Source organism: Larus michahellis, chromosome 1 (genome assembly GCF_964199755.1).
Source record: "Larus michahellis chromosome 1, bLarMic1.1, whole genome shotgun sequence".
NCBI classification, from domain to species: Eukaryota; Metazoa; Chordata; class Aves; order Charadriiformes; family Laridae; genus Larus; species Larus michahellis.
The window spans coordinates 216934376-216961235 of record NC_133896.1 but is presented as its reverse complement, the minus strand read 5'-3'; the positions used below and the strand labels follow the sequence as shown (position 1 = coordinate 216961235).

The window sequence follows — 26860 nt, the reverse complement described above, 5'->3', positions numbered from 1 at the left end:
CGACCGCGGTACCCACGAAGAGCCCTGCGGCGATTTAAGCTGCATTTTCAAGTCCTCGCTGTGCAGAGTCCTGACGGCTTCTCAGGCAAAGGCGGGGGCTGGGAGGATCCCTCTCTCCATGCAAAGAGGTCTCAGGGGTGCGCAAGGGACCGTATTGAGGTCCTGTGGGATGGGGACAGGTGCTGTCAGGCATTCTGGTTTGAATGCACCAGCCTACGCCTGTAAATGTGGGAACTGGGAGAGAAAAACACTTGAGGACCAGGAAACTCAGAGCTGAGGTTTTGCCTAGAAGCTTAATTCTGACCTGGTGACTCCCTGCCCAAATCTGGGCTAGTGTCTTTTCTCCTTCCTGCTGGGAAAGGTGGGGCTGGCTTTTAGCTGTGCTATGAAACACCACCGAGGTTTCTTACTTTGGTACAAAGCACGGCATCTTAGTTACCGAGTGGTGCAAAACACGCCCTTTTTTGCAGCAGCGTTAACACAAGATGTTTCTAAGCTCTGCCTTGGAACAAGGGGCACGGAACCCTCCTGGGGACCAGGATGGCTGAATTTTTTTGGTGATGCTGCAGAAGTAAGGAGCAATGAGAGGGGGCCTCCTTCCTCCAAACTCTGCTCAAAATGTGGGAGAAATCACACCACGGCCACCCTGACCCTTTCCTAACCCTTAGAAACTCCCTGCAGCTGCCCAACCCTCTCATAGAAACCAGCTGTGAACAGACTTGGTTGACTTTAAGCTCAAGAGAGATGATTTGTGCCCACCTGGGGACATGCCCGGTTTCCCTCAAGCCTTACTCAATGTGCCAATGTGGTCTGTGTGGATGCGAGGGCAGATGCTGTCTGTGCCTGGGAATTGCTTCCCTCTGGACCACATCCAATGCACCTGGAAAAGGTCCAGCCTTTTCTTGTGCCCAGCATGTCCCATGGGAGTGTGGAAAGGCAGCGAGGGAGGCTCTGCCAGGGACACGGGGCTGGAACTGCTCCTCTGCCTGCATCTCTGGGTTTGAAGGTGGGATTTGAAGAGCTCGAGGAGCCTTTGGATGACTCCTACTCAGCAGACCATCACAGCTGCAGGTCATGGGTTGATCCCGGGGTATTTAATACCTGAAACATTGACCAAGGAGATGGTAGCACCTGAGCAGCTCTGAGGGACAGGCAATGAACCCACCCCCTTGCTGAAAGCCCTGGTACCTCTGTAGCCTTTCTTGCTAATAAACTCCCGTCTTGAGCAGCATGAGGCTCATATCCATATGGGAGGACTGTATATGGGTGTTAGGGTGGGACCAGGGTGAAGGAGAAATATTCTAGCCTCATCTTGCAATGATGGCAGGATGTCTGTTCCTCTTGAAGATGCTCTTGCAGGTCAAAAGGAGATTCTGAAGTGTCAGTTTAGTTAGTTTAATGTTAGTTAGTGGGAATCCCTGGCAGAGGACAGTGCTGGAAGGATGAGGAGATGCTGCAGGACCCTTGGGGACCCTGGGCTGGATCCCGCCTGGAGCTGTGCACCACTCTGCTCCCCGCTGCTGGTCTCGGAACATGCACAAGCTCCCCACATCTCCACACTGATGTGCTGAGGTCCCACACTAATCCCAGCATCCCTGCCCATGTTGCCAGCCCACGTGATGCTGTGCACCACCAGCACAGGTACAGGCAAGGTTACAAAACAACCTCCACTTTCAAGCCTACCATCCCAGTACCAGATAAACTGGTGGGTGCTGGTGGGGAAGCATGATACCCCATGCCGACAGGATGATTTGTGGCTCACCCAGGCTTGCATAGACCTTTTTTTTTGAATGTGCACAAAGCAGGACTCGGTAAAGCCACCTGGTCTACGCCAGAGCTCTTGTGCTATGTCCAGCAACAAGTATCACAGCCCCACAGGTGCTCAGCCGTGTCTACTGCCCAGGACTTCCCCCAGGACAGTATTAGGATGTTTGTGAGGTTGAGATGTTTGTGAGGCTCCCCCCTGAAGAATGCTCGTTGTAAGCTGTTTCAGTGATGGGGGAGGCAGAGGAGTAGGATGCTCCTTTCTCTGTCTAGGGTTTGGTGACATTGTCCCAGAGGATGAGGAGAAGGATCTGGACGGGTGCCCCCACCCCACAATAAAAAGGCTTTTTCCAGATGCCTGCTTTGGGCTCCTGAGGATAGGCTGCAGAAGGGCACAGCTCCTCCACGCTGCAAAGACCTCGAGCACAGGCAGGTGATGGAGCTGGGACCTGGAAGCTGAGATGGGAGCAAGACCCAGCACTTTGGGACATGTGTTACAGCAGCAACATTGGAGCCTCTCACGGGCAGGGACAGGCTTTTCGCTTCCCAAATGCTCCCAACATGCAATCTGCAAGTTTGTTCTTTGAGGGAAAGCCATCCAAAAATCATATCCTCCTGCTGCTTTCCCCATAATCCTTTTTTTTTTTATTTTTTTTTTCAATGTGCAGAGCTTTTTCCAAGTCAGGTGAGGCTCCAACACCTAAGTTGCCTGCACTTTGAGGCACAGGATGCAAAGGTTTTACAGTCAGAGGGGGTTACCCTTCTCCTCCCTGGCTTTTCCCAGTGAATGTGAGCGTAACCTTGCGTGAAACCTTCATGCAGATTGCCTTGCCTCAGCCTCAAAGTCCGCAGAGAAAACAATTCGAATGGAGTTCAGCGCATCAAGCAGATTAAAAAGGCTCCGCAGAGCCACCTGGCGCCCATCAAAAGCATTCGGGAAGAACACAGCAGTTGAAAGGCAGGGAGTCTGAATAAAATATACACAATTTATTTATAGGAGGTTTACAGCTGTACAACGTTGGCTTTCTGTTTGGACCACTCTCTGATCTTGTGCAACACGACACATCAGTGCCTTTGGAGATGAAGACAAGTCATAGCCTGTTTTAACATGCAGACGTCAAAAAGAAATGGATTTCACATAATGGCAGGCTACGTGCAACCATTGAAATGATTAACAAAAGAAAAGGAAAATAAATCAGAGACATGTCCTGCACCACCTGGGAGGGACTGGAAAGTGCTTATCAGATCTGCCCTCCCCTCAGGCGAAAAAAACCCTGAATATTTCTGTTTACTTCATTCAAAGAGAAAAGGCATCAACATTAGGAATGGCATTTCAGTAACTCCATCTGCTCTACAAACAAGACCAAAAAAAAAAAAATAAAGCAAAGAGGTAATTTTTGTTATCCCATTATCCCATTGGAAATGTAGGGGGAAGAAGGCTTCTGCTTTAACTTTTCAAAAGTTAAAAAAAAGGAAAAATATTACTAATATTAAGACATTTTGGTCCTGATATAGCATGATGACTTTTTTTTTTTTTTGAAGAAGCAGCTATTAAGAAGCTGCCTTTCCTCTCATTATGGCTTGGTTCTCTCAAGTAGGAAGCAAGGAGGCTGCCCGTGGTGACTAGGGCATCGCTACTCCTTGGCAAGCTTCAGCGCCATTCCTTGGGGATCACGGTGCAGTTTGGCACACGCCAGAGCACTCCTGGCCAAATGGCTCTCGTTTGCTGAAGCTATCGGTAGCCTGATTTCCTGAGAAAACAAGGCTAATGTGGGCAGGCTGGGTAACCCCATCTGCCGATGACGGTGCGAAGCTCCTGTGATGTTCCTGTGATGTTCTCCCTTAGCTACAGAGCTTCCCCCTGCCAGGTGAGGTATCTTTGGGCATCACAGTTCCTCTCACGTACTATTCTGAACGTAAGCCTGTGAGATCGTCTCCTAAGACCTAAATCATGCCTTCTAGCTCCACAATGATGCTTCCATCTATTTTCAGTGATGAGTCCAATGAAAACAAAACAAAACAGTCAAAATATCTCTGAATCAGTCTGCCCAAATTCAAGGATTTGCTTTGATGTTGGGGTCAAAATGCTGCTTTACCAAACTAGGAGCCAATTCTGCAAGATGCTGAACTAAACCAGGTCCCAGTGATGGCACCGGTAGTTAGAGGGTGCCCAGCACAAGGCAGGAATAACTGAGGCTTGGAAAGAGCCTTCTGTGGGCCACAGCTTGCTACAGCTCTAAGCTTGGAAAACAAGACCTAAGAAAATAAGCAATTTGGTCAAAAATCCAATTCATAACCACAGGAGGTAAATTCTGAAGATCTGAAGATGAAGATTGCCCAGAGAAGCTGTGGCTGCCCCGTCCCTGGAGGGGTTCAAGGCCAGGTTGCACGGGGCTTGGAGCAACCTCGTCTCGTGGGAGGTGTCCCTGCCCAGGGCAGGGGGTTGGAACTAGATGATCTTTAAGGTCCGTTCCAACCCGAACCATTCTGTGATTCTATGAAGAAAGGGGAAGAACAGCCTGAAGAAATCAATGAAATTGTACTCTATGCTTCTGGATGCACCAAGAATTGAGCTGGCAGCTAATGTGACTTCAGGGAACATCTTACCACGTTATAGATTTAGGAGATCTTTAGGGACTCTAAAAAAAATAAATACAGACTTGCAGCACAAACATGGGCATTTCATAGGACAAACAGAAACCCTACTTGCTATGGCAAAAGAAGGCTTTTGTGTTCACTTGTCCTTGCAGGTACAGAACTCTGCTCGGGCCAAGATGACAAGTTTACATCATATGTATTCATTTCCACTTGCATGCAGGTGACTGCAAAAGATATATTTGTTAGAAAATGTCAGAAAAAAAAACACCTTACCTTGCACCATTTTTAAAGGCACATGAATAAAAAAAAAAAAACCCAACCTAAACAACAGGAGTGAAAAAATGCTTTGAAACCTGCCCTGATCAGCTGCTGAAAGGCCAGAAAAGGGTTTGTTGTTTGGCTTATTGGGGATGGTTTATAAGAAGCCAGATTCTGCCACCCAGTGGAATAAGGAAGATAAACCCAGTCTTCATGGCAAACAGGAGCAGAGCACGGCCCTAGACGTGGCCCCAAGGATGGGTTTGGGTTGTGCTTGTGAGACTGGCTCTAGCACTGTGCAACTCATCCTCCAGGCCCAGAGGCTGGAAATGAAGGGTGAGAGATGGACACTGGTATGAATTAAATATTCCCAGCACTTTCAGGCTGCACTGGGAGCAGCGCTCCTCTTCTCTCCTCCAGTACAAGCTAAAATCCCACCATTTTTAAAAAGAATTTGGGAAAGCGAGGCACTGAGAAATGATGCACTGTGTGCAGCAGTAAAGATGGAGCCTGTTGAGCAAAGCTCCCCGTCCCTTGGACCTGATGCTTTGGCCTTCAGAGGAACTCATCTCCTCTTATCTTAACACTGAACAGCCCCAGCAGACAATCCAACCCAGCTACTGGGGTGAGCTCTTGGGATGGGGACGGCATGAAGACATGGAGACAGCAGGCACCACGGCAGTTCGAGAGGCACGCGCAGGAGCTGAGTCCAGACCGATTCAAAAACCTGACCCCAGAGAACAGTTGTCCCACCATGGTTGTTGGCATCTTTGCATCCTTCAGAGATGCATGGGGTTCAACAAGACTCAGGAGGAGACAGCTTGTCCCTAAAATGATGGAGCCTTTAGTCTCGTTGCCCCTGTGGATGTGGGATTGCCTTGGCGCATTGTCCTTCCAGTTGCAGTATGCAAACCCATACCCAGAAAACATCCAAAAGGCCCCGATCTATTTTTCCACTTCTCCTTTGCTGAGGTGCCTCCACAGAGAAGCGATTACATGGCAGTTTCACAGGTGACGACTCCACACACGCTACTCTAAAACCAAGCAGACACATCGAAGATGTGTTGAAGCAGCTGGTGGGACCGCGGTGGCCACACGTGTGCGTGGTGGCACCTGTGTGCCAGCCTGTGTAAACAAACAGCATCAGGGCATCGTGCTCTGGCTGTCAGGACACACGGCACGTCCACAGCGATCCCACGGGGCACAGGGCGGCGATGGGGGCTGCGGAGGACGCCAGCAGAAGGATCGTTGCGGTTCCCCAAAAAGGCACCATTTTTTAACATTGAAAACACAAGATTGGCTCCTTTGAGTGGAATGCATGCGTAGTTCATATACACCTTGCAGATGGTAGGTAGGCTGTGTGTGTGTATATATATATATGTATGTATGTGTGCATGTCTATATACACATATGTGGCACCAGAAGAAGAGTCCTTGGGTACTCAGACGTTGGTGAGGATGTTACTGCTGAGCAGCCTTACAGCGATGGTCCCAGGGAGATCATTTGATCTCCTGTTCCCCTTGTCCTGGAGGTGCAGGGTGTGCACCGACTGCCGGTCGCTGGGATCCCCCGTGAGCACCACTTGGCCCAAGAACTCGTCGCTTATTAAGTTGTGGTTCCAGATCTGGGGAAACAAAACAGACACGAGGGTAGGTCTTTGGGGGATTCAGCCAACCTTCATGCACCGGGGAGGAGGAGGGGTTATTGGAGACTGGCTCTGAGCTGGAGCCGGGGAGGTGGTCAAGGTGTGTGTGAGGGTCAGTCTGTAACTGAGAGGGGTGAAGGATATGCATTTAGCAGTTGCCACAGCTCAGCCGTGGTGGTGAGTGGTTGAGCTGCATGAATTGATGATGCTCAACCCTGGGGAGCAGACCCGCTGTGGACAGTGTGAGGAGAAGGCAGGTGCGGGGGTTCAAGTGAAAGAGAGTCTCCATCCCTCAGCTCACTGGTCGCCTGCTGGGTACCTGAACAATGATGGGTTGTCCTGGCTTCTTGCGGTAGAAGAGCCCTTTCACGTCAAATTCTGGAGACACCGTGTTCTTCTTCACTGGAGAGCGAACTTTTTGCCCTTCACACTTTATGATCACATAAGGGTCAGCTCCTGGGGAGAGAATTTTTGCTTTGTTATAGATCCTGTAAGTCCTCAGAGCCCTCTTCCATGGGCACCATGCAACACTTTTCCTCCGTACCCTACCAGAGGAGATGGATATCTGCCAAAGAGTTCATCACACCCCAGATGATGTCCATGAAACTCAGCTGTTGGGCTCAGGCTTAATTCTGTTAGGTGACATCATCCTTGGGCAGCAGGTGGTGATGGACTGCCACGAAATGGCCGCCTCTTCCTTGACCCCATATTCTACATAAACACTCCTTCATCACTTCAAATCCTCCTGACCTTTGGAGTGAATCTTTCATGGAAGACACTGCCCTGCTCAACTCTCCTTTCAGGATTTGCTCTGCTGAAGGCAGGCAGAAATAAAGCCATGGAGAAGAGAAAGAGGCTCACGGAGGATGTTCCACACCAGGAAACACCAAGAAGGCAAGGGCCTTCAAGCTGCAAAAACCCACTTGCTTCCACTGCAGCTTATATACTCCCAAGCCAGGCTAACTTTGGTTTTACTTTAAGGTGATAAATATCTACCTCAGCAGGGACTATGCATCAATCATTGGCACATCTTCCTCCTAGACTTAGTGAGACTCAAATGCTGCAGGGGGTGTCAGTATAACAACTGGATAAGAAAAATGCTGGGTGGTCAAGGTGACAAGAGATGGCACAATGCTGAGCCAAAATTAAGTGTCGAGATGTGCTAATTTATGAGATCCCAAAATGGGGAGCCTTAAGATGGAAATATAAAAGGTTTTTAAAGAGGTGAAGGTGGTTCTTAGAGTATTTGCTGTGGGCAAGAATTCAGGGAGAAGATCAAAATGTCAAAAAGGATCATTGGTGGTAGTGCGAGACATGGGGAAGAGAAAGACTGGACAACGGGGGGCAACCAGGTGAAATGAGCGGGAAGTGGAGGAGATGAAAGCAGACAAAATGGGTAAGTGGGAAGCCAGAGGAGAAGTTCATGAAGGAATGTGTAACAGGTCAGTGGGAAAGGAAGGTTATCATAGAATCATAGAATCTTCATGGTTGGAAAGGACCTTTGAGATCATCGAGTCCAACCAAACAACCTACAATCTCTGCCACTACAGCATGCCCTGAAGTGCCACATCTAGACGTTTCTTAAACACCTCTAGGGACGGTGACTCAACCCCCTCCCTGGGCAGGCTGTTCCAGTGCCTGACCACTCTTGCAGTAAAGGAATTCTTCCTAATATCTAATCTAAACCTCCCCTGCCGCAGCTTCACACCATTTCCTCTGGTCCTGTCATTATTCACCTGGGAGAAGAGGCCAACAGCCACCTCTCTCCAACCTCCTTTCAGGGAGTTGTAGAGGGCAATGAGGTCTCCCCTCAGCCTCCTCTTCTCCAAGCTAAACATGCCCAGCTCCCTCAGCCTCTCCTCATATGACTTGGTCTCCAGATCCCTCACCAGCCTGGTGGCTCTCCTCTGGACACGCTCCAGCACCTCAATGTCCCTCTTGTACAGAGGGACATTATCACAATATCCCAGCTGGAACAAGACAGTCATAGGGAACAAGGAGGCCACAAAGATGGAGAATAAAGTTACCAAGTTCAGAGACTATCAGCCTACAGCTGGATGGTACCTGAGCTTCCAGGACAGGGATTAGCGAACATTTTCCCCTTATGAAAAAAGTGTTTGTTTGGGGAATTTCAGTAGAGAATGAGCTATTGCTATGGAAATTTAATGGCCAGAATGCATTTTCTCACCATGAGCTTTAGTGGCTATGGTGGAAGCACAGACCAGGTGGATGAGTTTTCTTGTCCAAGGGAATTGTGGAAATGAGGATGAACAAACCACCCCCTTCTGAGGGCCTGTGATTTAAGAAGCACGTCTTTGATTGCCAGACCACCTCCTCACTAGCTTTCTGTCTGCAAGGATCTGGCTCCCCTTGTGGGACACAGATGCTGGATTTCACAGTTGTTTTTCCAAACTAGCCTTGTCTTTTGGGATGTCCCATTAAATCTTCATATTCCATCAGCCGGAGCCAAATTCCCATCTGTAAATCACTATTTCCAAAGCAGTATGAAATGCCTGGGCTGGGAGATGTGAGAGATGCCATTGCACTGGAAAGCACCAAACATGCAGGCTGTTGGTGGTGGGAGCTGAACAGCTGGAAAACAGCTGGAAAAAAGCCATTCCCAGCAGCCTCTGGCTGAAAAAGAGATATTTTGATGTCTCTCTCCAGAACCAGTATGCACACTTGTATGAAGAAAAGATACATCTCCTTGTTTCTGTGAACAGTTCAGAGACTTTTGGTTACAGATTTCCCTGCAGTGCTACAGATACACCCAGCTATTTTGAGAAACCCATGAAAAAGCAACATACCTAGGGCAAAATTCCCTCCCAAACTGCAGACAAGGCAGGAGGACTCGCTTTGTGGCATGTGATAAATAAGCAAATTGGGCTAGTCTTTGTCCTAAGGAAGGATCCTGCTCATCACTTTCAGGGCTCTAGTGATATGCAGCCCTGATAATAATGCTTGGGTGAAAAAAAAAAAAAAAGGTTTTTAATTACATTTTTAATTTAGATTTTTTAAATTTTAAGTTTTAAATTTCTACACTTTATATTTGACTTCAAAGTGACTGGCTAACCCTTGCTACATTCAACACATGACCTTGTCTCAGGAGATGGGGAAGGAAGGCTAGGATCTGCTCCATGCCCACGGAGGAAAGGTATTTGCTTCTTCATCACACCCTCTAGTGCCTTTCATCCCTACTTCAACAACTTTCCAGTGCAAGTCATCACTGCCCCTGGGTTTCTTGGTCCAAATGTCCCAGGAAGACTGAACATGGGGTTCCTACCACAAGCTTCTTCGTGGCTGCAGGACGTGGCGAGGCATGGTGCTGCTGCTGTCTTTCATGCAAGAAAAGTGCTGGATGTTAGAATTGCATGAGAGCATGGTAGGACCATGAAAATGAACCTTTAGAGGACCAAGGAGGAAGACATACATTGAACTGTGCTGGTGGTGGCTGAAGTCATCTCAGAGGGCTCCTAGGAGCCAAGCACAGAGCAGAACTTATAGGAAATAGAGGGAGAGGCTCTCAATCCACACCATCCCAAAATGTGCTAAATTTGACCTACTGCCTACTGATAGACATTTATCCAGCCTCCGGTGATGAAGACTACTGCAACACATCGGCCTGTTCCATTGCTCCTCTGTCCTTCCTATTAAAAAGCCTTTAAATAAAATTCCTGACTTTTACAGCTGCACATATGCAGGAAGAAAGCCTGGATTGTTATAGGATCACTGCTAAGGGCTTTGGGGAAGTTTTGGGAGGATCACCTGGGGATATTAGACAACAGCCTAAATATAACAGCTCCCAGATCATGTCCATAGCAAGAAGTGAGTTTGATTCTCCATGGACTTTCTTCTCCTCTGGTGTGTGAATCAGGCACGTTCCCTGAAAAAAATACCTGAGGACAACAAATCCCAGCAACCTCCCACCTCGTGAAACCACCTCCCCCTTTTCCCACTGAAACAACCACCTCCCAACTCCTCCAGGACTAGACAACAGGCAAGGAAAGGCCAGTACCTCCTTGGGAGTCCTGATTCCTGAGCCCAGCTGCAGCGAGGACATGGATCTGGGACACCACTTGCGGGTAACCACACATCCCACTCCAGCAGGTGTGTGGTGGCTCATCCAGCGTCAGCTCTCTGCAGGGAAAAACATATGGCCTTTGAGAGGTGCCCAGCCTTGCCCCATGGGCAGCCCGAAGAGATTGCTCCAGCAGGATGGAAGGACTATGCACTGTCCACTGTCAGCCTCTGCTCCCCGGTCCAACCTCCTCAACCTAGGTTTGGGACACTCTTCCATGCCGTGCCTAGAATCAGAGTGGGAGCTTCTCTGCATGTCTGTGGTAGGACCTTATCAAGATGCCCTGTCTCTTGGCCAACCTTGAAAGGAAGCAAACCACCAGCTCCAGGCAAGGCTATGACCAACTCCAATCAGGAAAACCACATGTCTAAAGCACAGGGCTCTCTCCAAATAGCCAGCTCCTCCCCACCTCTTGCTCCTTACCGGCAATCTGAAGGCACATCCGTGAAAATCCTGAGAAGGAACTCGCCTACATGACCGGGGTCAAAAGTGGTGGGGATGATGACGTAGCGGCCTTCCTTCAGGTCCGTCCTCAGGAAGACGCTGCGGGAGTTAATGTAAATGGAGCTGGCCACCTTCTGCTGCAGGGTGTGCATCCGGTAGTTCCTGTTCAGCTCCACCTGGGCAGAGACCACAGTGGGACAGTCAGCAGGACAGCGCTGAGTGACAATGTATTGGTATCCACCTTGGGAGGCCAGACTGCAACAAGGACTGACCCCACAGCGCTGGGAGAGCTGGAGTTAAGAGAACCAGATTGGTGTGTCCCAATGGTGCATCCCAATGGATGGAAAACAAGTGTGGATGTGGCTCTCTCAACTCCGTTGGCTCAGGAATTTGTTCCCTCGTGCACTCCAGCTTGACACTGGGGCCCGGTAAGCAACATATAAGGATCAGTCAAACGGATTTCAACATTTGGAGATGACAGAATAACCATTGCTTTTAGGAAGGGGAACTTGTCCATGCTGTCATTGTTCACCTCCGAAATTTTTCACCATCTCTAGAGGGGGTCAGGCTGTGCTGAAGGCACCCCAGGGACTCCCAGAATAATGTTTAAATGAACAATACCAGTGGTCATGCAGGACTGATGTACCGCTCCACCACTAACAAATTTGCAGGGGGATTCAGGCCAACATGCAGGATCCATGGTCTACCTTATGGATATCAAAGCCTATGGCCAGGTTCTCTCCTTTGCCCTCTTTGCGACTGGTCCTTTTTGGCTTCTGCTGGATGGAGATCAGCACTTCATCTTCTGCCTTCTTCACATCAAACACGTACTAGAAGCAAAGGGAGGAAGGTGAGGGAGGACTTCTAAGACAGGATCATTGGGAATGGGTGGGTGTGGACAAACAGTAGAGTTGACCTCTGCTTCTCCTCACCCACCTCACTGCAAAGACAACCTGGCTTCAGTACCACCACTCAGAGCCCACACCCACTCCTCTTAGGACTTGGTATCATCTTGCCAAGCCAGAGACTTTTTAGCTCATCTTAGAAAAGACCGGTAAATTCAGCAGAATCCAAGGAGTCCAGATGCAGCCTCATACCAGAGAGTTTCACCCCTTGCAGTCTGCCACAAGTCCTCCATGGCATGGAAGGAGGAACTGACGTTCACAGAGACATAAGATGAAGGCTAATACAGAGCTAGGAGCAGAAAACAACTCTCCCACATCCTTGATGACAGCTCCTGCAATGGACCAGACCATCCTTCACCTGCTTGTTAGATGAAGGACTCACAAGAACTTGTCTCTTGTTACTGAGAACCCCAGTTCAGAGGAGGACAGGACAGAAGAGCTTATTGCAGGAGACGAACTTCCGAGCAGGGCCTTTTTTGAAGGCCAAGCTACAAGGAAATGGCCCTATAGATTACACCTGTACTGGTAAATTTAGTCATTAAATAAACGGTTTAGGCAAAGGAACTAGAATTTGATCATTCAGACATCCAAATTGTTGGAAATGGTTCCTGGCCCTGTTTGACTAGTGCCAGCTAACACTGCTACCCAGTGGCAGAGTTTGCTGTTTGCTTGTGCCAAGACGCTCTACACCAGGCACTTGGATGCAGTCTTCCAGATAAGAGGGATAAAGTTAACAAAGTTGGCCTGGGTGCTGGTCATGCTATGCCAGGGGTCTCAGTCAGAGAGTGGTCATAAGCACATTTAATCTACTAGAGGTCTGGTAGCCGTTTTGGCCTTCTAGGTCCCTGTAGGAGATTTAAACACTTGCAAGCACATGTGAAAGCTCCAGAATGTCCTCTGCTCCATGACTCACTTGGGGATTCTGCAAAAAGGTGTCCTTGTGATTGATACAGCCTCCACAGCGGTTCTTCAAGGGGTCGCTATTTCTGGTCCATGCCCCATGTAGCACTGCCTCCTCCCAGGTCTTGTGGATGCTCAGGTAGGACGTGTTGATGAGACGGCACTTGATGATGTCTGTGAAGTATTTGCAGAAATCTTCAAAGGTCATCCTAAGTCAGGAAAGGACAGAGCTGTGTTATCTTGCTTCGCTCCCTTCAGGGGGTTTTCTTGATCACCTGATAGAGACAGTATGTTGGTAGCCTCTAATGGCTGATGAACAACAAGAGGTGGAGATGCCCTTTTCCATGCACGCAGTAAATACTTATTCAGTTTAAACAATAGAGCTCCGTGTTTCGGAGTGAGAGAAGCAGAGTAGTGCCCCTTCCTCCACACGTGGGTACATGTTGCATTGAAACATACCTGGTGAGGCTGTTAAGTTCAAGACATTAAAAACAGGTTCCCAGTACCCTGGTGAAATGGTTTGGACCCAGTGTGATACAGAGCAATCCTAGGGTCATGGCCATCCAAAGCTAATACCCATGGGCTCAAGTAGGAGGCTTCACTAAAGATCCTAGGGTTTGGAAGGCTGTTTGCTCTGGATAGCTGTTTGCACAGAAATGACTCACATGCTTCATGGGGTGGGAGGACCCTGTGGGCATGGCCCGTGGTGACAACCCCAAGAGGGACTCACCAGAACTCTCCGTCATCTTCCACTGTCATCCCCATCTTCTCTCTCTCACTTTTACTCACTTTCTGCCACTCCTCAGAGCTGTGGGAAGAGTACGGGGTCATTACTGTGAGGGCAAAGGGACACACAAGAATTCAAGAGGCTACCTGGCCTCAGCAGGATCTCTCAAGGGCACACGGCCTCTATAGAGCTCCAGCCATGCAACCAGTCCCCACACTGCTCTGGTTAGCTCATATTCCAAACATGGGGGAAGTGCAGCACGACTTGGGGCTTCAACTTCCTTCTTTACCAGTGGAGCTGAATCCGGCTTGGCAAGATTTTGTTTGGCCAGTACAATCACAACCCTATCAGTGAAGATAACATAATGGACTCTGGCCAAAGGCTCTGGTTACATCTGGTTCTTCATCCCACCCACAGACTCCACAGCAGTCAGTGGTGGCAGTGGTTGATTCTGTTGGGTGCTGTTTTTGCAGGAACAAGAGTGGGAGTGGAAAGGTGAGCTATAACCATCCTTGACTAGTGTGAATGTGCTGGTGATTTCACCACAACACCATCAGAGCCTTAATGAGAAGGTCTGCCAAGCTCTGCCACCCTCCTGCTGTTCTCCAGGGACCCCAGGGCAAGGAATGCACCTACCCCAGTGAAAGGGGTTTAGGACATGGGTTGAAGCAGCATCCCACAACTGCCTGTACAACATTATTCTGCGAGTGTGGATGTAGCCAAATTGTCTCCTGCCTCAAGGCTTGCTCTAGCCCAGTTTTTTCCACCAACAAAGAAGGTGCTGCTGCTGCCTGTCCTAACTTACGTGTCGCTCCAAGGGCCGTTCCACTCCCGCTCGCCCCATGGGTTGCGCATGCGGATCATGTCCAGCTTCTCTGACTTGAAGAAGGACAGCAGGCCATGGCCCAGGCGGACCTTCCGCACATCCGTCACCGCATATGCATGGCCCTTCACCAGCCCGCAGGCCAGGCGGGCCTCCATGTCAGCCGCTGATGTGGCCTGGGCAGAGGGACACAAACAGTGCTCGTACCAGGGGGATACGACTGCCTTTGCAAGGACTGGGGAAAAAAGAGAACTCAGATTTCCCTCTAGGGTGCTCTGAGCTGAAAAGGAGAGCACTAATACTAAGGGACAGAGCCAGTTGCTTTGAGAGATGTATCAGATGCCATTTTAGGTGCCAGTTCCTTCCTGGTCTTCATCTGCTGCATGAGGTCTCTAAGCTCCCATGCTGTCAACCAATAAAACTCATCCTACTGGTTATAACGGGAGGTCTGGCACCCAGTGTTTGTAGATATGTCCACATGCAGACATCAAAATCACTTTCTCTGAAGTAAATCCTTTCCTAACATTCAAAGCGTGGTGGGATGAATTTGGGCTCTTGGACATAGCAAGAAGGAATAAAGAGGGTTGTCATCCAGGCTTGACTCCCTTTGCCATTCATGGGAAGAAGTAGGAACCCTTGGCCATAATTTATCTGATCTAATTTAGAAGTGTCCAACAGTGTAAGATGACTGCATCCTAAAATGCCTATTCCCATGGCACCGTGACCATACAGGTAAATTTGCTTACTTTGATGGAGCAGCTGATGAGGCCTCCCCGGTTGTGCACTTTCAACACACGCTCGAAGAGGAGGTTTCGCTTGGCTTCATCAGTGATGTAGTCCCCTTCAGTCAGGTCAATAGGTTCAGAGACCCCGCCAGTAAAGTCTACCAGGGCATCAGCTGTGTTACCTCCATCCAGAGCCTCGTAACAACCTGACAACCTGAAAGAGGGTGACAGGGATGGCACAACAACACTGACCTGACATTTTAAGGGGTCTGGGACAGTTCTTGAGGCAGCCTGGAGAACAGAGATTTGTAAAACAACTTTCAGTGGGTGAGGACAGAAAACCAAGGTGAAAAATAAGACCCACGTTCCTTGCAGCACTCTTGCCGTCATAGGACAAAGTAAACGGAACCTGAAATCCCTAGGATAGATGTTACTTAAACAAATGTGGAGTTGGAGGATATTTTGCTTTGAGAGTCAATTAAGGCTAGAAAAGACGTTTTTTTACAGTTTCTGTCTGTTTGAGATATGTCCTACTCCTCCCCAGGAAAGCTGTTGTTTCCACCAGTGCAAACCAAATGATGAATGAACAGAGAGGAAAAACAGAGTGCCCAGGTCCCAGTTTGTTCTGCAACTGCCCAGGTACCTACTTGGCATAAGCTTTCTCCACCAAGGCGCACCAGAACTCATTCCTGGAGTTGGAGTGGCAGTAGATGAGCTGGTTGTGGAGTGTGGGCAGGCGGTCATCTATCACCACGTCCAGCCACTGACCAAAACGCCAGAACTGGAAGTGGAAGATCCCCACGTAGCTCTCAGGTTTCTCGGGATTCCACTCCTGCTCCTTCCAGTCTGGGATGACCTGTAAGAGAGGAGGCACATGCACCTAGGTTGTTCCCTGTTTTGCTGGGTTTGACTCCCATCCTGGAACTAATGCAGACAACATCAAAGACAAAGAAGAATATGACAAGGTTGGACTTGTTTATAGTCTGTTGGGGCCAGATTTTGGACCTGGTTCCTCCAATGCAGACTAGATTAACATATTCTGGTATAGCTTAGACTTCATTGTGCTTGGGAAGATGGGGTTAAAGGTCCTCATCTTCTTTCTTTTAATTCTACCCTGGACATCTGCTGCCATCTACTGCTATAGACAGGCCATTAGAGCAGAAGACTCCTCTGTGTGACCAGGGGTGGTTATTTTTATGACCACATTTTGTTCATTTTAGTGTCATTAGGGTACCACTAAGAGAGGGCACCTTCTTTGATCCTCTTACTTGATTCTGGTGTGAATTGACTGGCAAAAAGCAAGTGTTGTATTCATCTACCTGGTGGTAATAAACAGGGACCAGACACTCTGGTACATCTACTCTGCTAAATAAAAGTGGGAAAAGCAAAATCCCCATCCCCACAGGGACCCTCTTCTTCCCTATCAAGAGCTACCATACTCATCCAAGCAAGCACGGGGAGGTGACTTGCTGAAAGAAGGAAAAGGGGACCTGGGGTGAAAGGAACCCTAGAGCAGCTGAGGGGCTGAGGGGGTGCAGGTTTGGTGCCACTGCTGTCTGTACTGCCAGTGGGACAAGGCACAGGCGAAGGGCAACTGCAAAAGTCCATAGTGCTTCATGGCTGCGGGCACCACCAGCTTAGCTTTGAATGGAAAATGCACCTCACAGTTGGGACAGAAATGGGCACAGCCATACACAGATACTACAACTAGGAGGATCTGCATTTTATTTAGAACCAGGACACAGAGGCAGACAGCAAGGAACTGTCCCACCACAGCTTAGCTTTTGTTGAGGGTGAAGGCAACATGGTTTTACTTCATGGGCTGTGAGGCCACGTACAGTTAGTGTCGTTGATAGTTGACAAGTATTGACCGATTCAGCTGCAGTAATGTGACCAACTGTCCACATTTTGCTTCTTTACTTACCTGCTGCCAAAGCATCATGACCTAAGCGAGAAAAAAACTCCAACGGGCCCACGGGGAAAATTATGTTCCGCTACACCAAATAATCCCTGTCCTGCAGAGACAGCTGCCAGTGTTGGGGCGGGACAGGACGGGACACAGACACATTGCATTGAAAGAGGCTCTTCAGGAAGTTCTGGGCCATGGAGAGACCCTCTGCACTGTGCCTTAGCCCTTGTCCAGCTGCCGGAGCGCTTTGTGCTTTTTTTTTTTGCTTGCCATCATGAAGCTGTAACCCTGCAGAGAGACCTCTCTGTGGAGAGCCCCCCAACACCTCAGCTACCAGCAACGATCCAGCTCAGGGCTTTTATTGCTCCTACACTGAAATATTAATGACGCCATCGGCCTTGAGAGCTCACTGGCACTCCTGAGTTGTCTGAATCAATAGAAGCAGAGCAGACAGAGCCATGAAAAAGTGCTACTTTTGGAGGGTTTGGCAATTTCCAGGAGTGCTAGCAATGATGCCCCGGACTTCCTCTGGGACAGTGCCAGGGAAGGTCAGACAGCCCTCCATCAGTCCCCATCGATTCCCTCCTGACTGGAGCTCATCCTAATGAATTGTCAGAGAGGACCATTTTGCTAATCAACTTGCTATTAATGTGGGCTTAGAAATGATTATGGCATTGATTAGAGGCGGCTTGTTCAGCCAGAGCTGGTAGCGACAGCTTCCAGCTGGCTGGTTCTGAAATTCGCTATTGCTGTCAGTGGTGGCAGGAGATACCAGTTCCCATCATCCTCCTCTGTCCCTTCATTTGGGGGCAGCGCTGAAAACACCCTCTGCCACTGAAAAAGTGGTCAGCCCTTATGCAGAGCAGGATCCAGGAGCAAGCTTCTATGCCAACCCAAGGGGAAACAAGAGGAGCCCGATCTCCAGAGCCCAATCTGTCCTCAATGTGCCAAAGAGAAAGGTGTGAGCTCAAACATCAGGTTCCTTCCCCCAGCTCCCCTCAGAGCACAGCATCCCACCCAGGCCGAGGATCCCTCCAGTTGCTTCACTCCCTGGCCGAGGTGTCTGTGACTCTCCTGGCTGCCCGGGAGAGGTGGCAGCTCTGGATGTGGTGCCTATCGGGCACTTCAAGGCATACAGCACAACCCCTGCCTGTGACCTGATGCTGTGTATTACCTAAAGGATTAATCTAGGCCACATCTACAAATCCCAGCAGTAGCTGGAGCCCAGATCCCTCCAGGAGATCATAATGTGACCGAGGTCCACAGCTCCCACCCACTCCCAGGAAACCTCCCCAGACATCTCCATCCCTCCTCAGTGGATGCTGGAGAACATGCTATCGACCACCCATCACAAGGTCCCATTGCATCCTGGACGCAACTTGGTTGTGTGATGCCAAGGCAGTGTAGACCAGCTCTCCTCATTGACCCAGCTGCGCTGCTTTTTACTTAGGGGCTCCCAAAATCTGGAGCTGTAAGACCCTTTAGAGGGACAAATTTATAGTGAAAGGGCTCAGATAGATAGGTAAATTGGGAGCCCAGAAACACCAGGTTCCAGATTTAATTTGTAACATTTCCCTAAGCTGGTTTAGGACTTTTCTTATTTTCCTTAGGAATGGCTTAGGAAAGGCACCTGTGACTCTGTTGAAATGTTCCCAATTAGGAGGAGGAACTGGTAGATGCTGATCCTCCAAGCAGGGGCTCTTCTGCTCAGAACTTGCCAGCTCAGGAAGGGCAGGGAGGGACCCAGCTGTGCCAATCTGCTGAAGCACAGTACAAACCAGGGTTAAGTTCCCCTGGGAATTGTGTAGGGAGAATTTCAGTGACTGGTATAAAGAGGGTCATCTTCCCTGCAGCAGAGAGACCACACTGCCCCACTCACCTCCCACCCCCAGCTCTGATGGAGAGGAGGATCCACCTGAGGATCCACCTGAGGGTTGTTTCCCCTCCTCTGTCCAGCTTCAAACCCTTCCCCGAACCACACAAACTGCTAAACGCTCCATTAAGCTTTTCACATCAAGAGAAAAGAAGGCGAATGTTCATTTTACTTTTTACAGGAGATAAAAAGGTGCTCAAAAGTACCATCAGTGACTTGAAAATTGGTGGGTGCTGTTTTATTGCTTGCAGGATTGGGGCAGCTTCCAATAAGAGCATGAAGAAGACACACACAGCCTCAGTCCTTAAGGGGAACCCTGTTGGCTAGGCTTTTATTTACCGTGGTACATCAATACCCAGCGAAGTATCTGCAGCAAGAACTCTACCCCGGCAACCAGCAATGTAGCAACGGCATATTGTGAGACCTGGCATGCCAAAACCCCTTCGGATGTTGGCATTGGCTCCTGTTATTGGGTCTAATGTGGTTTGTAGTCAGGAGCTCTGCGCAGCGATGCACAAGGAGGGGTCTCCTATGGGAAAGTCTGCCAGGACCGTAAAAGTGGTTTTGGCCCACAGTGGGTCCAAGCCATGGCCAAGCAGGGATGCATCCACTTTTATCTCTCCTCATCGAGTCCAGCATTTCTTGGGGTCTAAACAAACACATCAACTTCTTCTGCAATGCCCATGGCATGGCTGTATGATTTGATGGTTGCTGATGTTTGATTGTGGGCAAGACTCAAAGCTCCCACCATTTCTCCAGCCAGCAGCTGATCTTCCTGCTTTCCTTCTCCTCTCTGCCTGGAATAGCTTATGCATACCATTTTATACACTGTTGTTGGGATGGGAAGGGCATGGAGTCTGCATCTCTGGAGGCTTTGAAGAAGAGGCTGGACTCTTTTGGGGATGGTCTGCACAAATCAGGAGGCCATGGGTACAAAGTCACCTTGTCCTGGCTTTCCCATCACTGCCCTCTTCTTACACATCTCAGGAAAATCTCAGGCTGTACTTTGAGGAGCACTCACCCACATTTGAGTGCAATCTTAGCAAAGGACCAATTGTAATAATACTTGACTCTTTCACAGAATCACACACAGAATAGTTTAGGTTGGAAGGGACCTTAAAGATCATCTAGTTCCAACCCCCCTGCCCTAGGCAGGGACACCTCCCTCTAGACCAGGCTTTCAAAGGACATTTCTGTCTACGGGTCTCAAGAAGCTTCACCAAAGCTTCGATTTTTGGTGAAGGAAAAGGGAACAACCAAAGTTAGTAGTTCATTCACAGTTATGGGACAAGCCAGGCACAAAACACCCTTCCACTCCTAAACTTGCAAAGGTACCGTCTCCCCTCTCTGCTCCCATGGCCACCCAGACACTTCTCCCTGCCTCAGCATCTGTAGAGGGCAGGAGATACTGCTTTTAGGGGACAGCAGCAGCAGGTTCCTGCTCTGTGGTTTGCAAAGTGCTCTGCAGCCTCCCGGCTCTCTAGAGATGCTTCAGAATAAATATATTCACGGGTGCTTTAAGGCCACAGCAATGCACAAATTGTTTTTGCTGCCGGGAACGCAACGCTGGCTCAGACCGACGGCCCGCCCTCAGCTGCTGGCTCACTTGCCTGGCTCTGCACACACATGCACGCCTGCTCCGACCCATCTCAAGACCAACAATCTCTAGGTGAGCAGCGTGCTGGAGTACACCTCCCCACACTGACCCCCAGCAAGAAACGGTGGCGGCCGTCAGGAAAAGGGTGGTCCAGCCTTCCTGCAACAGTTTGTCCAGTGGGTTTGCAATCTGCAGAATGCAGCATGTCCAAAGGTACCCCAGCTTCACAGCAGGGTGATCCTCCATGGGACTGGTCTTCAGAGACACCAAGCAGCCGCAGCCGTAGCAGGCTGCAAGCACTCAGCATCCTTGCAAGGAGAAGCACTCCACGGCAAACAATCCCTCCCTTTTTGATGGCTAGGATGGAAACTGGAAGTCAGGGCTCTCTCTGGGTTGTCTCTCCTGTTTCTAGCATGGCAATTTCTTATTTCTCCATCAGGCTTTTGGTACGGAGGTGACGCAGTTGGAAGTCTTAGGACAGCTTCATATTTCCATGCCGGCAAGACCCTGTGCCAGTCAGACCTGGTGAATCCCTGCTGAATTCCCAAGCACGCAGCATTATACCCTAGGCAAAAGCAGCAGCAAGCTCATGGCTCCCTCCTCGCCATCATTCAGATGGAGTATGAGGAGGAAAGGTATGGGGAATGTTTTGCGGGGCTGAGGGACTCCAGAAGCGCCGAGCTGTCCTCCACTTTTCCGCAGCACCATCCATCATAAAACGCCAAGAACCGTGTAAAAACTGAACCAAGAACCGAACTGAGAGAAAGAAAAACGAAGACAAAAGCACAGCTGGAGAAAGAAGGGCTGAGCAAGAGGGGATCAGGCTTTAAAAATGATGGAGCCCTTCAGCTGAGCTGGTTCGAGGCCATCAGTGAAAGCGAGGAGGAAATACATCACCTTGCGGATCTGGGCTAACTCCGCTATCCGCTCCCCAAATTCCTGGGCATCTGCCTCGTTGCACTCCACCTCCTTGGCCCCTGGCTTCTTCCAGAAGATGCCAACCGGCTCCAGCAGCTGCCGGTTCATAAGGTGGGTGAGATCAGGAGTCCAGTGCTGGGAGGTGCCGGTCACTGTGACCTTCCCAGGTCTCTCCAGCTGGATGTTCCAGCGGAGGAAGCGCAGGTTGTGCTGCCGGATGAAATCCACTCGGTAGATGTGCTCATTGGGACGCAGCAGCTTCTCGCCATCCTGGGGCCTCACGTTTTTTTGCTGCAGGCTCTGGAACCGCAGTCGCATGCACCGGGTGAGCTGGTCATCGCGGACGAAGGGCAGCTCGAGCATCCCTGCCGCGGCTGCCATCGCCTCGGTTGCTCCTCTGCTACGTCCTCAGCAACGTCTGGCTCTCAAACAGGACACGCAGGGGGAAAAAACCTCCAAGCCCCCGGAGCTGGTGCCCCCTCTCCACGGTCCCAGCGGTGCTAGGCAACGCGGGCCGGTGACGCAAAACACCCTCCGGAGCTTCCTCTGGGTGCCCTCATGCCTCGTTTGTAGATTAGGAACTGACGGTGCTGCTGTGCACGAAAATCTATAGGGAAGGGATGTCTGATGTCAGCCTCCCTGGCAACCTCCCTGACAACCACGGCTCGTTATCCCGAAACGAGGGCGTGCAGCCAGGGATGCCAACCGACAGGTCTGGTGGCGGTGGCTTTCTCTGAGTGTAGGCTCACGGGATAATTCATAGAATCATAGACTCATTCAATCGTCTAGGTTGGAAGGGACCTTTAAGATCATCGAGTCCAACCATCAACCTAACACTGCCAAGTCCAACACTAACCCATGTCCCTCAGCACCACATCTGCCCAGCTTTTAAATACCTCCAGCGATGGTGCCCCAACCACTTCCCTGGGCAGCCTGTTCCAATGCTTAATAACCCTTTCAGTGAATAAATTTTTCTGAATATCTGGTCTAAACCTCCCCTGGTGCAACTTGAGGCCGTTTCCTCTTGACCTATGTTACTTGGGAGAAGAGACCGAACCCCCCGGCTACCCCCTCCTTTCAGGGCATTGCAGAGAGCGAGAAGGTCTCCCCTCAGCCTCCTTTTCTCCAGGCTGAACACCCCCAGCTCCCTCAGCCATCTTTGAGTATCTCCATGGATGGAGATACCACAGCCTCTCTGGGACCCTGTTCCAGTGTCTGACCACGCTCACGCAGAAGATAAGCTGCAGCTTGTGCTGTTGTCTTTTGTCCTGTGACTGTGTACCCCCAGCAAGAATCTGGCTCCGTGTCCTTTCCTGGATGGTGCAGCTGTCAGGAGTCAGGAATCACTGCTCCTCCAGGAGCAGGTGGCCACCAGCAGCTCAGTGTGGGTCTGCCTGCCCTCAAATAGACTGGCCTGATGTTGGAGAGGGTGCTTGTGTGTGGGCTTCACCTTAGTGCAGCTGGGAAAGGGGAACTCAGGCACAGTCTGTGCCTTAATGCTTGTCTCTCTGGGACAGGTGGAGAAGCAGGTCCGAGACGCAAGCAACCCAAACAACTGTAGGGATGCTCTGAGCCCACGTGAGCACCAGCAAAACCAACGTGCCCAACCTGGAACCACTCACTCCCCAGCAATTGCTGGGCAAGATTAAATCCAGAGCAGTGGTGCTGCGCTGGTGGGTTGTCCAGGCAGTAGATGGGGTAAAGGGGGAGAGTGTTGAACATGTTTCTCTTTGCAAAGTGCTTGCTGGCTCCATGAGGCTGCAGATCCTGAAGAGAGGTGCCATGCCAAGCCATGACCCCCTCTACCAGGTGGCCCTGTGAAATAATGGCTAAACCACAGCCATGGTCTTAGATGCACCATGGAAAAGGCCTGACTCCTTCAAACATGCTGTGCTATCTTTGGGATGTAGTCACCGGTTTGCACACTTGGAGACTGCAGGGGTTTCATCACAAAGCTTTAGAGGGGACAGCCCGTGGAGTCAGGTCATTTGGGCTCTCTCCATCCTGTCTGTGACTCAGGTTGGCTTCCGCCACATGCAATATTTGCGAGGCACTTTGGGAGCTCAAACTGTGTTAAATGAACTCCAGGAAACATTTTTTTCTAAAATATTTTTACAAAAGGCTGTGCCATCATCTGTACTGTGTCACACGTGACTAACAACCACCTAGTTTCATCCCTGGCGGCTATCACTTTGACTCCCAGAAGAAGTCCCAAAAAAGACCATCAGAGGTTGTCCTTGGCCAGACAAACCACAGACACCAGGAACCCAAAGTGAGTCATTTTAGTGGGAATTATCCTGCAGTCACCAGTTTGCTATCACTCCTAAGGACCCTGAGGACAGAGTCAAGAAAGCTAAGAGCTACGCACAAAAGAGAGGTCTGAGGAAACCAGATTCCTCTTGCTGCCCTCTGAGATCTTGCCTCACTTGGTTACCAGCTTTAAAACACCTTTAGCAACAACTGTTGATCCAACCCTTGGGTTTTAAAAGTCAAAGATGCCTTCAGGTAACCCTGGAGACCTTTTTTGAGCTGAGCTATGTGCGTCAACGTCACATGGACCTTGCTTGGACAGCCTTGGTTATTTTACCCCCATATGCAGTGGCAGTAGAAGGAGCAATGACCTTGCACCTGATGATGAATGGGCAGCAGTGGGGTCCAGCCCCCAGGCACCATGTGACGTTCCTCCCCTGCCCTGGTTAAGTGTCATGGTACAACTCCCCGCCCCGCCCTCCCTTTTTGGCCTCTCGGATTTCCTCCCCACCTGGACCACATAATCGTACAATGGACCAGAACGATACATCATGGTCTAACATGAAAAAAAGAAAAGGTGGAGAGCAACGAACTAGAACACTACAGCAACCCCTTAGCATACATGATTCCCATCGCTCCTACCATTTGAAAATGATAACTATAATCGATCACTCCTGACGACATATGGATCGTGGCCACAGAGCAGGGGATACCAGGATCCCAAGTCCTAGCAAGTCCCGGGCTTGCGTAACTGTCTGAGCTGGGCTGGAGTGGAAAAGTACCTGATGAAAGTCAATGATCTTGGATCCTATAAATAGCGATTCTAGCAAAGAACCTTTGAGCTCTTCTGGACACCACTCAGGCAAACATCTTGATAATTAGAAGGCCAGGGCGAGTCAGCCCCTCTTGAGCCTCAGTTATCGCCCATTGAGGAATGCCGATGCATTGTGAATATTTACTCTAAACTCGGGAAAAGGGAAATTTTAACTACAGGCTAGCCTCTCTTTCATCCACATCCCCACTTATATGTTTATGATATACACTTTAGCTTTATGGATGTAGATGTTCTTCCAATTGTCCATGCATGAGTAGGAGTTAAGAGGGGTGCCCCCTGACTCGTTAGGGTCGTGTGATACTAAGGGATCTTTGATCTCAGTAGTTATAGACCATGGAGTGTGTGTGTGTGTGTGCACTTATATACTTTGCTTATATGTATATCTACTAGTGTGAGATCTGTGCTTTCACTCATACATATATATATTGATTTGGGATACCTTATAGTAAGTTAGGGTAAATCTTGCCATCTTCTAATCTGTAATTAAGTCTCTGTTCAATTGTTGCGTTAAATCACTTTGTAAATCTTCAAATCGGTTAATGATTAAGCGCTGCTGAAATTCAACCTCTTGATGTACCTCAAATCATTCATAAATTTTGATTTTGACTCGCTGCTAAATCATAACTGTGCCAAGTATTTCCATCCGTGACAATGAGGCACAGGATCAGCCTTCAGGTCCTACTCAGAGAGCAATAACTGACCCCAGGTTGTAGAAGACCTATGCAAAATGGACTTTGGGAGATGGGTGCCCTCAGAGGTGTCCCATCCAAGACCGGCCTGTGCTCTGGAAGCAACTGAGGGGGCAGGAGACCAGGCTAGGTGGTGGAGATGCAGGGTTGTCTGAACCACTTGGCTTCAGAGTCTGGCCCCTGTCCCTCATTTGTTGGGCAATATCAATGCAACCTGTAAGAACACAAGATCCAGACAACACTTTAGGACAAAGCTCGGATGGAAATTATTTAAACTCCCCCATTTCAAGGCCTTAATTTCTTTTCATAAGAGTTAGACACCTCTGAAGGGTCACAGAAAGGGTGTTACAGAGCTGGAACACACCCAAAGCCATGTAGGGACAGCCAAGAATCAGGAAAAGAGAAACCAGCTCTAAATTAACTTCCAGTTCCCCATTCCCACTCAGTGACTCAAACACCGCAGGCTTAACAGGAAGGAGGGGCGTGGAGGGAGCCTTGGAGTGAGATGCAAGTAACACTGTGAATAAAATCATCTCTTGGGATACACAGGGATGTGGCTGGCCTGTCCTGTTCCCTTGAAGGCATTCCCTCTCCCCAGACTTGAGAGGGACATTTTCACTGTGTACAGTGCAGCAAGGGACATGCAGAGTCTAAGTTGCATCCTGGTGTAAATCAGGATTACATTTTCTAGGAGCAATAGGAGACCTGGACCAAGATGCCTGTACTGATATTTCAGTGATACTAAAACCCGCACCAGCATCTTTCTGCTCCTCCTGGACCCTGAATCAGAGGCGTTTTGGTGTCTAATGACACTAAAAGTAGGCTTTTAAACTAGGTTTAAAAACCTCGTATTTTGCTGCTGTGTCTGTCCTCTCAACTGTTGTTTACATCAGCATATTGACCAGTCCGGAGTAGAGGTTTGCCCTGCAGGCATTGGGTCCCATGTGTGGAGATGCTTGAGGGCCAAGGAGCAACAACTACCTCCAGCAATGTTATCACAATTGCACATATGACGGTACCGAAGACCAAGAGGTCCATTACTTTTGGGCCAACGAAGGGATCTGAGATGTCTGACAAGAACCACCCTCTAATCCCAGCACATCCATCAGAGCTGGTGTCTCTTTGGTGTCTCCAGGGGTTAATCCGTGCACTTGACATCTCTCTTTTTGCTTTAAAAGTTGCTGCTGCAGTTTATAGCCACGCTTACTCCTTGCAATTCATCAAAAGCCCTCACAACACCTTGCAAAGTATGAGCAAAGGTCCCATCTAACTCAGACGTCTCCAAAAGCAGGGGTGTGCTGAAGCCTGGCTGAGCAGGGCCCTGTAGCAAACACCACAGCAAACAACTGGGAGGGAAGGCCTGGGGAGAGAAAGCTTTTGCTTTTGTCAGAAAACAAACCTTTCTGAAAGAAAGAGGCGGCAGGTAAAGAAGAGCCTCTGAGAGTTCAGAGCATGGAAAATGAGAAGTCACAAACACCCGCAGCCAAATTGCCAAGGGAGGAAAAGCAATGCCATTGGCAAACTGAAATAATGAGGCGTCCAAAGGGACCCGGCTTCTGTTCGGTTGGCATTTCCCAGGGCAGGGCTGGAAGTGAAGGGTGAGGAGGGATGACAACTCGCCCGCTCTCCCCTGGGAGACGTCGATGCAGAGGAAGAAGCTGAACAACCCCTTGCACCGCACCTGTAACGAGAGCCACAACAGTCCCACCACAACGGGGGGAAACCCTACTGCTTATCCGGAAGCCAAAACCAGCTATCTTGTTCCCATATAAAGAAAAACCTTGATTTTAACAGAAAAGGGGGATGCTGCAGCAACCACAAATTCCTAAGCTTAGTGTTCAAGATCACAAAAACCACATGCAGCAGAGACTGGAAGTACCACATCACACAGAGCAGATGCAAAGGTGGAGGGTGGAGGGACC

At 49.6% G+C, this 26860-nt stretch overlaps 1 protein-coding gene across 4 annotated transcripts in view; it reads right to left on the bottom strand.

The window, feature by feature from the left end:
* Positions 1 to 2730: 2730 nt before the first annotated feature.
* CAPN5 (calpain 5) overlaps positions 2731 to 26860 on the bottom strand; it is a 64841-nt gene continuing 40711 nt past the window's right edge. For 3 of the 4 annotated variants that reach the window (XM_074572325.1, XM_074572324.1, XM_074572326.1), the window contains exons 4-13: positions 15515 to 15723; positions 14889 to 15081; positions 14125 to 14318; positions 13323 to 13400; positions 12606 to 12801; positions 11495 to 11617; positions 10767 to 10963; positions 10281 to 10402; positions 6585 to 6721; positions 2731 to 6244 (exon numbers count right to left, since the gene is read on the bottom strand). In XM_074572325.1, the coding sequence (XP_074428426.1) occupies positions 6062 to 6244; positions 6585 to 6721; positions 10281 to 10402; positions 10767 to 10963; positions 11495 to 11617; positions 12606 to 12801; positions 13323 to 13400; positions 14125 to 14318; positions 14889 to 15081; positions 15515 to 15723 (1632 nt within the window). In that variant the 3' untranslated portion in view covers positions 2731 to 6061. Of the gene's footprint in view, positions 6245 to 6584; positions 6722 to 10280; positions 10403 to 10766; positions 10964 to 11494; positions 11618 to 12605; positions 12802 to 13322; positions 13401 to 14124; positions 14319 to 14888; positions 15082 to 15514; positions 15724 to 21143; positions 23865 to 26860 lie in introns of those variants that run through there. The other variant, XM_074572323.1, reaches the window with a different exon arrangement.